Below are 13,809 nucleotides of genomic sequence, written 5' to 3'. Positions count from 1 at the left end.
AATGGCCTGTTCCATGTCGTAAATTAGAATGATTCAGCCCACTGTTTGGCCAGTTAGTTGTTCAGCACCCACTCCAGACATGGGCTGTGTTTAGAAACTCTCTTCCTCAAAAGATGGTGAATGGTGACAGTCTCTTTCACAGGGTGGCAAAGACTAAAGCAAAAGCACGTGGATTTAAGATGAGAAGAGGAAGATTTAAATGGGACCTGGGGGGCAATTTCTCACAAGAAGGTTGGTACAAGGAAAGAGCTGCCAGAGGAAGTGTCTAAGGTGGATACAAATACAACATTTAAAACATACTTGGACAAGTACTGACAGAGGAAAGGTTTAGAGAGATATAGGGCAGATGCAGGTGTGCAACTAGCTCGGTTAGGCACCATGGGCGAATTGGGCCGAAGGACCTAATTCCATGTGTAGGAAGGAAGTTCAGATGCCGAAGATACACACAAAGTGCTGGGGTAACTCAGCGGGGCAGGCAGCATCTCTGGAGAAAAGGAATGGGTAACATTTTGGGTCGGAACCCTTCCTATTTCCATGCTGTATTGCTCTCTGACTTTATGCATCTATGGTATGGTCCAGGATTCTTGTCAAGAACCTCTGCTTTATTCACGATAGGAAGTATTATCTTATCGAGTTATCTCCCTAGGTTTGTGAATAAGCACCCTCTTTATTGCCAACGTGAAAAAAATGCTATTTTTAAACTTGTTTATTTGTATTTTGATTTATTTTAGGGAACATCCAATTGGTGATAAATCCCTTCAGTGCTACATAACCGAGACCTCGAGACGTCCAGCCAACTCCGTGTGACCAGCAGATTTGAGAAAGAACTGGAAAGCCGAGAGAGTTACTTTATACCTGAAAGTGCTGGTCCCAGCTCGAAACTAAATTTGAGATATAGAGGATAATTTGTGTAAAGTGTACAGATTTGCAGTGTTCATCTTAATCAACTTTTCCATACCATGTTAACGATGTCTCCACAAACTGTTACAGTATGCACTTTAGTTATCTGCAGATAACAGATGACTAACTATCTGCCTTTGGGGCAGTTATTTTATACCCGTTCTAAGCAGCGATCAGTTGAATGATCATTGAAAGTGAACCAGTCGGCGATAGATTCCAGTGAAGAGAGTTTGCCACGACTGGGTCAGCCCAGCTGGGTATTGGACTGATGAAGCAAACTTACCTTAAGGTGCAGATACTGCACTCTGTGGTAATGTTGGCAGTGCCACTAATCAGAAGCAGGGGTTTGGAGTATGGGGCTTTGTCCCAGATATAGGTGCCATGACTGCCATCTACAGAGCTTTGCATAATTACCCTTTAGCAGCTAGACATCTGTGGTATTGTCCCCACATTCTTATCTCCCTGTGATGTTTTTAAAAATGACTCTTGGTCCAAACCAGTGTGAGAAACGGTCGCCCCTCCATGCCGGGTTCCTGGGGATCACGCCTGGGTCTGGGTCCATCGAGATCCACTCGCACCATTGTTTTTTACCACTGCTGCCTCTGGGTTGAGGACCAGATCAGACTCCGAGCTGACCTGTCTCACTCAGTATTAACCAAAAAACAAACTGCTTCAATAACTCAGCGGGTCAGACAGCATCTTTGGAGGTAAATGGATGGGCCACGTTTTGGCTCGACCTGAAGCATCATCTGTCTATTTACCTCCACATATGCTGGCTGTCCCGCTGAGTTCCTCCAGCAGTTTGGTTTTGCTCCAGAACTCAGCAGCTGCAGTCTCTTATGTCTCTCAGTCAGCATTAAGTTGTGCCATTCTGTCAGAATCTCTTGTCTGCAATTGTATATTGTCCCATATTTATACCACTGTCTGTTTGATAATGTGACAAAGTCCCATTATTTAAAGGGAATGTGTACACTGTACCAACAGTCTGCTGTGCATTCACAGTGATGTCTCATGTCCAGTGGTGACGCTCTCTTATGCGTTAAATCCAACTGAGTACGTCCGTGCGTGACCTTGAATGGACATGACCTTGTCAAGGCTTCCAATGAGGCACCTGTGAGAAACACGATGTCCTCCCTCCCCCATCACCCCGTGAAACAACATTAACGAACAACAGCGATAGAGTTTGGACCCAGTTGCTCTGTTGCAAAAGTCTTTTTAATGACCCTGCTTCCTGCTTCACTTTTAACCATTTTAAAACTTCATTTGCAATTGCACATTTTTATCTAAAGGAATAAGAAATACAACCTCAATCGTGGGTAGTTGGAATTCCTGTGCGCTGCTGGGAGTTGTATATTAGTATATCTGTTTTTAAAGAACCACTGTCATAGCGGTAGAACTGATTTATCATGTTTTAAACAAGTGTATTGAACGTTGTATATACTACAATTTCTGTAACTTTAAAGGGAAATGTTACTTCCATATGAGTGTCCAGTTCAGTCAACAGGATGGAATTTGCAGCAATCCGTGTAACTTAAACCATGAACATTGAAAGCTTGGTTCATTGACAGATCAACAGGCATACTCTGGTGATCAGCACGTCAGAGGGAATGCCTCGACTTACTTTGGGCCCGTGTTGAGGAAACATCTGAACTGATATTTGGCTAGTGTTGAGGGAACACCTGGGCTGGTACTGGGGTGGCGTTATCTTGAGCGGAAGTTAGCAAAGTGTTGAGAAAATGCCCCAGATGATATTGGGCAGTGTCATAAAATGTCTGGGCTGAACTCAGGGCTGTGTTGAGGGAGTATGCAGTCAGTGATAGAGATAGTGTTAAGGGAGTATTTGGGCTGAGGTTGGATCAGCATTGAGGAAGCACCTGAGCTAAGATTAGGGGTGCATTTGGCCACAGCTTGAGACAACATTGAAGGAGTGTTAAGGAAGTGGGCAGGCTAAAGTTGGGTTAGCCACCATATTTGATTGATTGACACCAGTCAAGTAAAGCACTGGCAGAATAACCAAGCTTTTACTGTACGTGAATATATTAATGGGACACTGTATTTTTAACTGCCAAATAAAACCATGAGTTTTTAACAGCTTTGTACTCTTGCATTAAACATGACTTGCATCACAGAGGTTGGGTGGTGAAAAGGGCAGTTTGGTACCAATGGCCAAATCCTTCAGGATTGAGTGAGGCGTCATCAGAAACTCTCCCAATATCTCATCTTCTGCTCCGTCCCCTAATTATGCATTGTATGACTATACTCAACTGACAAACAGAGAGAGATTCTGTCCTGACCTCGGGTGTATCCCAGGCAATTGGCAACCACCACTACTGTAATTGGTTGGCATCTGCTTCTGTTCAAGATGCCTCCAATGCCACATGGACACAATGGCCAGGTAACTCACATATGCTATGATTTGCCTGGCTAGTAACCAAAACAATTGTTTTTCACCATACAACTGAGAAAACTATAGCAATAAAAGATGGCATAGCGGTAGAGTTGCTGCCTTACAGCGCCAGAGACCCGGGTTAGATCCTGACTACGGGTGCCTGTCTGTACAGAGTTTGTACCTTCTCTCCGTGACCTGCGTGGGTTTTCTCCGAGATCTTCAGTTTCCTCCCACACTCCAAAGTTGTACAGGTTTGAAGGTTAATTGGCTTGGTAAATGTTAAATTGTCCCTCGTGTGTAGAATTAATGTGGGTTCGCTGGTCGGTGTGTACTCGGTGGGCTGAAGGGCCTGTTTCTGTGCTGTATCTCTAAATTAAATTAAACTAAATAATGAATAATAACCATCAACAAGACAGCACAGAATAGCAGCGATGTTCAGCAGATCAGGCAGCATATGTAGAGTGAGAAAGAATTAATGTTTCAGGATGATGAGTCTCCCATCAAGAGCCAAGATTGTTCCATTGCTGTCTGTACCGCATCTTTTACAGGCTCCATAATGCAATACCACAATATAGTAATCAATAACATAATACATTAATGATCAATTATTCCAGGAAACCAGGCTTTATTAGTGCAAAAATCGATGTACACAATGCAACCATGATTCCACTTAGTAGCAGGAATAGTTAGAAATCAAATGTGGGATGGATTGTTCAAGGCCTTGGATGAACGTCCCCCACACTTGAGCAGTCACTTTATATCCAGGTGGGAGAGTAGGTTGGAGGATGAGGAGAAGATTTTCAGAACGGAGGCATTGTTGGACAGGTAGTTAGTGTGGAGGCAACGGGTAGACAATAGGTGCAGGAGTAGGCCATTTGGCCCTTCGAGCTAGCACGGCCATTCAATGTTACTTACTGATCATCTGTATCAACAATGATTACTTACTGATCGTCCCCAATCAGTACCCTGCTCCTACCTTCTCCCCATATCCCCTGACTCAGCTATCTTTAAGAGTCCTATCTAGCTCTCTCTTGAAAGTATCCAGGGAACCGGCCTCCAAAGTCCTCTGAGGAAGGGAATTCCACACTCACAACTCTCTGTGTGAAAACGTGTTTTATCATCTCCGTTCTAAATGGCTTACCCCTTATTCTTAAACTGTGGCCTCTGGTTCTGAACTCCCCCAACATCGGTAACATGTTTCCTGCCTCTAGCATGTCCAAACCCTTAATAATCTTATATGGTTCAATAAGATCCCCCTCATCCTTCTAAACTCCAGAGTGTACAAGCCCAGCCACTATTCTCTCAGCATATGACAGTACCGCCATCCTGGGAATTAACCTTATAAACCTACACTGCACTCCCTCAATAGCAAGAATGTCCTTCCTCAAATTAGGGCAGCAAAACTGCACACAAAACTCCAGGTGTGGTCTCACTAGGGCCCTGTACAACTGCAGAAGGACCTCTTTGCTCCTATACTCAACTCCTCTTGTTATGAAGGCCAACATGCCATTCGCTTTCTTCACTGCCTGCTGTACGTGCATGCTTACTTTCATTGACTGATGAACAAGGATCCCAAGGTCCCGTTGTACTTCCCTAATAAAAAATTACAATTTTGATTATATTGTGGATGTTTCTAGATTAATTTATGGGAATTAAACATCAAATTCCTTCCATCTGGCATATGAATTAATGGCAGTGAGATTTAAAAATAATGTTATATTGTGAATTCTTGTGTGAATGGGAATAGTTTGTTATTTGGATACTTGGGCTATTTTGAAAAAAATATCCTTTTCTTAAGAAATGGAATCTACAGGACATTCTTAATGGGAAAGTAGTGGGCAGAAAGGCATATCATGCTTGGTTTGAAGAGCAAAAACCTATAGTTTACAATGCCAAAATTGAAAAGTTGAGGAAAAACAAACTGTACAGAGTTGCTTATTGGTTACAATCTGAGGAGTATGATGATGCTACTGATTATGATATGCCAATGTACCAGCTAGCAACTGATCTTCTCCATAAAGACTTGGTCTATTGCTAGAAATTGTAATCTATTTACCTATCTGTCACAGACTTACAGCATATAATACAATGATATTAAAGTTCTGATCTTGAGAATATCACATTTTTGAATTTTCAAGGCAGTCAGGGTGTTTATTACTATTTCCGTCACAATGGTCAATTTTGTAATTGGCTACAATTAAGTTGTTAACTAATTATATGCTTTAATTTCTGGTCATCCAAGTCAGATGTTTTATATTTGTTTCAGAATGCTTCAATCTATAATAACTGAATATTTCATTCAGTTCTCTTAATTTTTAAGAAAGTTATGGGCTTTTGACTGTCCTCGATCACAGCTTTTGTGGCAATGCAAAAGCAATTGGAACAAGATGCTCATTTCTGAGTATGAAAATGGTCATAACATTTTTAATACTGAAGATATGAAAGTGAATTAGGCGTCAAATTAAACATCTTTTTATGCTTTATCTGGTGGGATAAATTGCAGACCTAACATTGCTACATTTAGATAATAATCCGCCTTCTTGTTTTTGCTACCAAAGTGGATAACCTTACATTTATCCACATTAAACAGCATCTGCCATGCATCTGCCCACACGCCCAACCTGTCCAAGTCATCCTGCATTTTCATAGCATCCTCCTCACGGTTCACACTGCCACCCAGCTTTGTGTCATCTGGAAATTTGCTAATGTTCCTTTGAATCCCCCCATCTAAATCATTGATGTATATTGTAAACATACTGAGGTGATGACCTCGGAGAGGGCTAAGTGTGATAACCATCTTTAAGATAGAGATAGATCCACCTGTGGTGTCTAGGGAAGGGTCTCTCTGCTACCGTTACAATACCGACGAAGATAGACACTAAATGCTGGAGTAACTCATTGGGTTAGACAGCATCTCTAGAGAAAAGGAATAGGTGACATTTCTGATCACGGCCCTTCTTCAGACTGAGAGTCAAGGGAAAGGGAAACGAGAGATATAGACGGTGATATAGAGATATAGAAGAGAAAGCTCGAAGAGCTCTGTAGGCAATAAAAAGAAGATTCTACAACATCCAAATCCCAATTAAAATTTGGCTTAAAATATTTGACAGTGTAATCCAGCCTATTGCGCTTTATGGTAGTGATGTATGGGGTCCGCTCAGTCACCATAGTTATAGTAAATGGGAAAAACATACAACGGAGGCCCTGCATGCGGAATTTTGTCGGAACACCCTCCGTATCCAAAGGAAAACACCAACAAACGCACGTAGGGCGGAATTAGGCAGATACCCACTGATAATAAATATCCTGAAAAGAGCACTAAATTTTTGGAATCACCTTAAATCTAGCCCCCCAGATACCCTCCAGTTTAAAGCCCTTCAAACACAAGAGGGGAACCCAGAAAAGAGTTCCCTGTGTCAGTTGGTACTGAGACTAACTACCCCTATTCAGTTAAACCCTATCCAGTTAAACCCTGACCGGCCCCAGATCAATACTGACCCCCAATCACCAATTAGAGTGAACCAAATTATCAAACAATGTAAAGAAACGTACTTGGAACATTGGGATAAAGAAACCAAAAGCCAAAGCAGATTAGAATGTTACCGTTCCCTAAAAAGAGACCATAAATTGGCAAACTATCTCTCAACTGTTAGAGACATATAGCAGAGACAGACCCTCACCAAATACAGATTAAGTGACCACTATTTGGCAGTTGAAAAAGGAAGACAGAAGAGATTCTGGCAACCAAGAAAAAACAGAATATGTGGCCACTGTTTGACAGATGAGGTTGAAACAGAGGTGCACTTCTTCCTAAAATGCAATAAATTTGACAAAACAAGGAAAGCATACTTTGACAAACTCAGTGTGGCAACCCCTGATTTTAAAGAACTAGATGATACATCAAAACTAAGAATAATCCTTGGTGAAGGAAATACGGCACATCTTGGTGCACAATACGTAACAGCATGCCATAACCTGAGAGACGGTGAATGACCAACATGCACATATGTACGCACACACTAATCGACATTAACTAACACTAAGAAATTAATATTGAATTGCTAAACTTGCTATTGTGTTGTACTGCTTACAGCTACAAGAACGGGTAGCAATCAATAAAAGGGCTATCGGCCTATTGCAAGTTTATGTACAGGGACATATCTATCCATGCACTGTATACTTGTATTTATACTTAGGCATTTCAAATATGTATGTCATGTTTTATACTTTGGCAATATAACAATGTTTTTTTTTATCATGCCAATAAAGTTTTTAAATTGAATTGAATTGAATTGATAGAACAAATGAATGCGTAGAGCAGGAGATTAATGCGAGGATGTTGCAGAGGGATGAGAACTTCATAGTCATCCCTTGAGGAGATTTCGCAGTGGAGCTGGCAAAATATATAAGAATGAACTGCAGATGCTGGTTTAAACATGAAGATAGACACAACAAGCTGGAGTAACTCATCGGATCATGAAGCATCTCTGGAGAAAAAGAACAGGTGACGTTTCGGGTTGAGACCCTTCTTCAGTTTGAAACCCCGACCCGATACGTCTCGTATTCATGTGTAGGAAATAACTGCAGATGCTGGTTTAAATCGAAGGTAGACTCAAAATGCTGGTGTAACTCAGTGGGACAGGCAGCATCTCTGGAGAGAAGGAATGGGTTCACAAATTGCTGCAGTATTCATCTTCTCCAGATATGCTGCTTGACTAGCTGAGTTACTCCAGCACTTGGCATATCTCTTTTTTGTTCTGGAAAAAAACAGGTTGTGTCATCTGCCCATAGCTTCTCGCGTCCGCAATGAGGCACCTCACGTTCAAGCAGCTTCCCTCGGGAGCAAAGGACATTTTCAGAAATAATGGAAAGCTAGCGCGACTGCACTGGGAACCCAAGGCGCCGTGTTTCAACAGCTGAACCGCAGAATGAGAAGATCAAATCGCCAGTGAGCAGGGATTGGCTGCCTGGCCCTAAGAACCCGCTCCATCATTCAGCATGATCTTATCCTTCCGTCCATCTCTCCTGCCATTTCCCCATATCCCTCGAGTGATTCCCTTACAATACAGAAATCAACCCGTCTCGGTTTTGAACGAACTCAATGACCGGGACGACATGGTGGCGCAGTGGTGGAGTTGCTGCCTTACAGCCCCAGAGATCCAGGGTCGATCCTGACTGCGGGTGCTGCACCTGCTCCCCGTGACCGCGTGGGTTTCCTCCGGGTGCTTTCGTTTCCTCCCATACTACAAAAGACGTACAGGTTTGTAGGTTAACTAGCTTCAGCACAATTACAAATTGTCCCTTGTGTGTGGGACAACAGTGCTAGTGTAGGGGGTGATCGCTTCTACTTCTTCTTGCGTATGGCGTGCACAGCCTAAAGTTGTAGGTCGACTTTTTCTATACGATCTTGTGTGTGCACGTCGGGTTGATTGCATTAGTCGAAACAGGGTGGACCACGTGAAGGTTGCAATCTCCCACCCCGGGGTGATCGCTGGTCGGAGCGGACTCGCGCTGTGTCTCTAAGGATTGCGCCTCCATGATCCAGATCACCGAAGATTCATCGCAGCTCTGAATGGAAACTCCTTGGGCAGCGAAGCATCCTCTTGCATTTAACCTCTTGACCCAAGTCACGCCGTGTGGTCCCGACCGAGAGTGACAGGTTTTGGAATCGGGGTTATGAGGACGAAGAGCGCAAGGGGAGCTGTGCCAAGATCAGACCAGCCACAGTCGTGTCGAGTGGCAGGACAGGGGATAAATGACCCGCTCCTGCCTGCACTGGTAAACAGGGCTCATATTCACATTGAGCTTGGACTGGTGGCTGGTGGTGGGGCGGTGGGAAAATGGGAGCTGGGGTGTGGGGGAAGAAGAATGCGTAGGCAGGAGATTAATGCGAGGGGGGGGGGGGGGGGGGGGGGCTGAACATGGTCAGTGTTTAACCAAAGGATGGCAGAACGGCGTGTGTGATCAGTCCAATTCCAAAGATAGACACAAAATGTTGGAGTAACTCAGCAGGACGGACAGCATCTCTAGAGAAAAGGAACAGGTAACGTTTCGGGTCGAGACCTTTCTTCAGACTGAGTCAGGGGAAGGGGAGATACAGAGATAAGGAAGTGTAAGGTGTGAGAACAAGACATAAAAGAGGGTGGAGTTCACACCTTACACTGCCGCTGAGTTACTCCAGCATGTTGTGTCCATCTTCGGGTTAAACCAGCATCTGCAGTTCCTTCCTGCACGCTCAGTGCAATTGCAATTTATCTACGACCGCTATGGGTCTCCGCCGCCAAATGAGGCCAGAGAGGGGTCAGTAGGAGGGGGTTCAAAGGGTCATAAGTGATAGGAGGAGAATCAGGCCATTCGGATGTGGTGTTTGAGGGAGGCATTGGAGTTTACAGGTGCAAACACACACATGCAGGCGCTGCATTGCTCTGTGTGTGTGTGTGTGTGTGTGAGTGTGTGTGTGTGAGTGTGCAGAGAGCGGCTCTCCTCCCTCCTCCTCCCCCATATCTCCGCTCCTCCCACCGCGCAGTCACAGCTCTGATCCAGGGTCATCCGTGCGCCGGCTGCAGCCGTCCCTCTCGCTATGGCCGGGCCACTACTCGCGGGGGTCGCCTGCCTCCTCGTCCTGTCCGGGGCCACGTCCTGTGAGTAACCCGCTGGGGACACGGCGGCTCCTCTCACCCCGCTGAACATCCCTCTCTACCCCCCCCCCCCCCCCCCCCCCCCCAATTCCCAGCTCTTTCCCCGGGTCCCAGCATCTGCACCCTTCCTCGCACCAAATCTCCCCCCCCCCCCCCTTCTCCTACATCCCAAACCACACATGCAGGCTCCCCCCTCCCCTCCTCCCCCCTCCCCCCCCCTTCCACCTTCCAGTGCCGACCCTCACAGCAAATACACTCCTCTCCTCTTCAATCCTACCCCTTCACCTTCCACACCTTCCAGCAACTGCCCTTTCTTCTCCCCTTATCCAAGTCGCCTCTCTAGTGCCCCTTGCATTTTAACCCAAAATCTCCCCCCCCTCCTCCTTCCCCAGACCCCTTCCCCCCTTTTACCCCTCCTCCCTCCCGCTCCAATATCCCATTCTCCCCTTCCCGTCACCTAAACCTGCCCTGTTGACTCCCTTATCCCATCCCCCTTCCCCCTGCATTTTAACCCCTCCATTCTAATCCCTTTTACGCCCTCTCTAACCCCCGTCAATCTCCTCTCTAACCCCCCCTCCCTCATCCTCTCTTCCTACCTTCATCTCTACAAATTCCCCCTTCCACCCACCCACCCCCACTCTAAAAGCCTCCTCCTTCCCCTCAAAATTCATCTCTCCTCTCTAAATCCCCCTTTCTTCTCGCTAAATCTCCCCTTCCTTCTCCTCTTTTCCCTATAAAATCCCCTTTTCCAACATCCTTCACTCCCCCTCTATAACTCCTTTCCTCCTGCTTTCCAGCAATCTTTTCCTTTCTCTACCCACCGCACCCACCCCCTTCTCTAATCCCCTTGCCTCCTCTTCTCTAACCCCCTCCCATTCCCTCCCACACATCTATGGCTTACCAATTATAGACTGGGGGTTGCGGTGGAAGAGTATTGTTACAACTGGATAAGGTCTGTTTGTGATATATATATATATACAACCGGGATGTAAATATAGATGGTTTTATTAGTACGTTTGCAGACAACAGCAAAATTGGCAGAGTTGTAGACGGGGAGGAAAGCTGTCTAATGATAAAAAAAAATTGCAGAGTCAGGGGATATGGAGAGAAGGCAGGAACGGGGTACTAATTGGGGATGATCAGCCATGATCACATTGAATGGCGGTGCAGGCTCGAAGTGCCGAATGGCCTCCTCCTGCACCTAATTTCTATGTTTCTATTGTCTATTGTCTAATGATACAATTGGATTTAGATCAATTTCAGATATGGGTGGTGAAATGGCGGATGGAATTTAATATGAATGAATGTGAGGTGTTGCACTTTGGGAGGTCGAATGTAAGGAAACGGTATCAATTAATAGCAAGACCTTTAACGACTTTGATATACAGAGGGGTCGGGATCCAAGACCATTGCTGCCTGAAAGTGGCAACACAGGTAGAGTGGTAAAGAGGGCATATTGTATGCTTGCCTTCAACAATTGAGGTTTTAGGTATAAGAGAAATTAGATAAATCATTGTTCATACCGCTGGGTTGTATTCTCTAATTTCAAGTAACCCCTACATTCCCTCTCTCCCCCCTCCCCCACTAGTTCCACTGTTTGCATCCTTGTAACCCATACCCACAGCATCCTGGCCACACACTCATCTCTCCACTGCCATCAGGTAGAAGATACAGGAGCCTGAAATCTGGTACATCCAGGTTCACGAACAGCTACTTCCCAACAGCCATTAGGCTATTGAACACAACTTCAAACAAACTCTGATTTATAACAGTCTATTGCACTTTATGTTTATTTATGTGTATATATATATATATATATATGATATTACTATGTCATATATATGCCATATATATATCTATATTACTAAAAGTCTGTTCTTGACCGGTTTTGGCTTTCTGTGCTGCGATTTCTGAGAGAACGACACCACCTATGGCCGTCATTTTTGGCCACCTCGCTCAGAGCCCCCCTCCGCCGCATGTGTGCCGAGGATTCTTCCCGTCGATGAAAAATGACAGAGATATTAATGTTTTTACAAAATTCCTCATTCTCTCTGCTGCCCCTGCTGGAGGGAGGGGGAGGGACTATAAAACCAGGAAGTGGTGCGCCTCAATCAGTCTCTGCCAGTGCTGTGCCTCAATCAGTCTCTGCAAGTGGTGTGCCTCAATCAGAGCTCTGAATGACACTGAACAAATGTCTCCACAGCTGTGAGTACCCATAATGTGGTTTGAAAATGAAAATATGGTTAGTTTGAAGGAAAAAAAGCACTGTCTGCAAATGGTTGTTTGGGCGGGTTGGGTGAAAACGGCACCCTCTCTCTCTCCCCCCCCCCCCCCCTCCCCCCCTCTCTCTCTCCCCCTCTCTATTCTCCCCCCTCTCTCTCTCTCTGTCTCTCTCTCTTTCCCTCTCTCTCTCTCTCTCTCTTCTCTCTCTCTCTCTCTCTCTCTCTCCCCCTCTCTCTCTCTCTCCCCCTCTCTCTCTCTCTCTCTCTCCATCTCCCCCTCCCCCTCCCCCCCCCTCCCCACCCCCCCCTCTCCCCCCCCCTCCCCCCCCCCCCCTCCCCTTCCCCCCCTCTCCTCTCCCCCCCCCCCTCTCTCCTTCCCACCTCTACCTGTGAAGAGCAGGATGGAGATGATCAGATTATAGGATTACATATCATAGTCTGAGACTATGGTGGACGATTAGGAAAAGGGGAGATGCAACAAGACCTGGGTGTCATGGTACACCAGTCATTGAAAGTAAGGCATGCAGGTGCAGCAGGCAGTGAAGAAAGCGAATGGTATGTTAGCTTTCATAGCAAAAGGATTTGAGTATAGGAGCAGGGAGGTTCTACTGCAGTTGTACAGGGTCTTGGTGAGACCACACCTGGAGTATTGCGTACAGTTTTGGTCTCCAAATCTGAGGAAGGACATTATTGCCATAGAGGGAGTGCAGAGAAGGTTGACCAGACTGATTCCTGGGATGTCAGGACTGTCTAATGAAGAAAGACTGGATAGACTTGGTTTATACTCTCTAGAATTTAGGAGATTGAGAGGGGATCTTATAGAAACTTACAAAATTCTTAAGGGATTGGACAGGCTAGATGCAGGAAGATTGGTCCCGATGTTGGGGAAGTCCAGGACAAGGGGTCACAGCTTAAGGATAAGGGGGAAATCCTTTAAAACCGAGATGAGAAGAACTTTTTTTCACACAGAGAGTGGTGAATCTCTGGAACTCTCTGCCACAGAGGGTAGTTGAGGCCAGTTCATTGGCTATATTTAAGAGGGAGTTAGATGTGGCCCTTGTGGCTAAGGGGATCAGAGGGTATGGAGAGAAGGGCAGGTACGGGATACTGAGTTGGATGATCAGCCATGATCATATTGAATGGCGGTGCAGGCTCGAGGGGCCGAATGGCCTACTCCTGCACCTAATTTCTATGTTTATCTATGTTTCTATGACACTAACGCCAGCCAAAGGTCACAGAATTCCTCCCTGAAGGACAGACCAGACCCTGTGATGGTTGAGGTTTATTATTATCACGTGTACCAAGGTACAGAGAAATGTTTTGTCTTACATGTTATCCGGATCCAGATCCAAAAATACAAATTAGCCATGATCATATTGAATGGCGGTGCAGGCTCGAAGGGCCGAATGGCCTACTCCTGCACCTATTTTCTATGTTTCTATGTAAACTCAAGTAGAACAAAAGAGAAGATACAAGAGTGAAGAATATAGTTAACAGCAGTATAGTGGAATAGTTTACCACAAAACAATAGCTCTGGAATGCTAGCAAACTGCTGAAGAAAGTTATCGGTTCAGCGGGGAATATCGAGGAAACTCCAATGACACGATGGCGCAGCGGTAGAGTTGCTGCCTTACAGTGTTGGAGACCCTGGTTCGATCCC

At 45.3% G+C, this 13,809-nt stretch overlaps 2 protein-coding genes across 2 annotated transcripts in view; both read left to right on the top strand.

Annotated features, from left to right (window-relative positions):
- Positions 1-2,992, top strand: part of rasa3 (RAS p21 protein activator 3) — a 154,046-nt gene extending 151,054 nt beyond the window's left edge. The window contains exon 24 of the mRNA XM_055636624.1: positions 732-2,992. Coding sequence (XP_055492599.1) covers positions 732-807 — 76 coding nt within the window. The 3' untranslated portion in view covers positions 808-2,992. The remainder of the gene's footprint in view (positions 1-731) is intronic.
- Positions 2,993-9,661: 6,669 nt separating this feature from the next.
- The window catches only part of pros1 (protein S), a 44,159-nt gene continuing 40,011 nt past the window's right edge, over positions 9,662-13,809 (top strand). The window contains exon 1 of the mRNA XM_055636625.1: positions 9,662-9,930. Within this exon, the coding sequence (XP_055492600.1) occupies positions 9,870-9,930 (61 nt within the window). The 5' untranslated portion in view covers positions 9,662-9,869. The remainder of the gene's footprint in view (positions 9,931-13,809) is intronic.

The sequence above is a fragment of the Leucoraja erinacea genome, chromosome 6, assembly GCF_028641065.1.
Source record: "Leucoraja erinacea ecotype New England chromosome 6, Leri_hhj_1, whole genome shotgun sequence".
Taxonomy (NCBI): domain Eukaryota; kingdom Metazoa; phylum Chordata; class Chondrichthyes; order Rajiformes; family Rajidae; genus Leucoraja; species Leucoraja erinaceus.
Note: the sequence above shows the minus strand (reverse complement) of the source record. Positions and strands in the feature narration are given on the sequence as shown.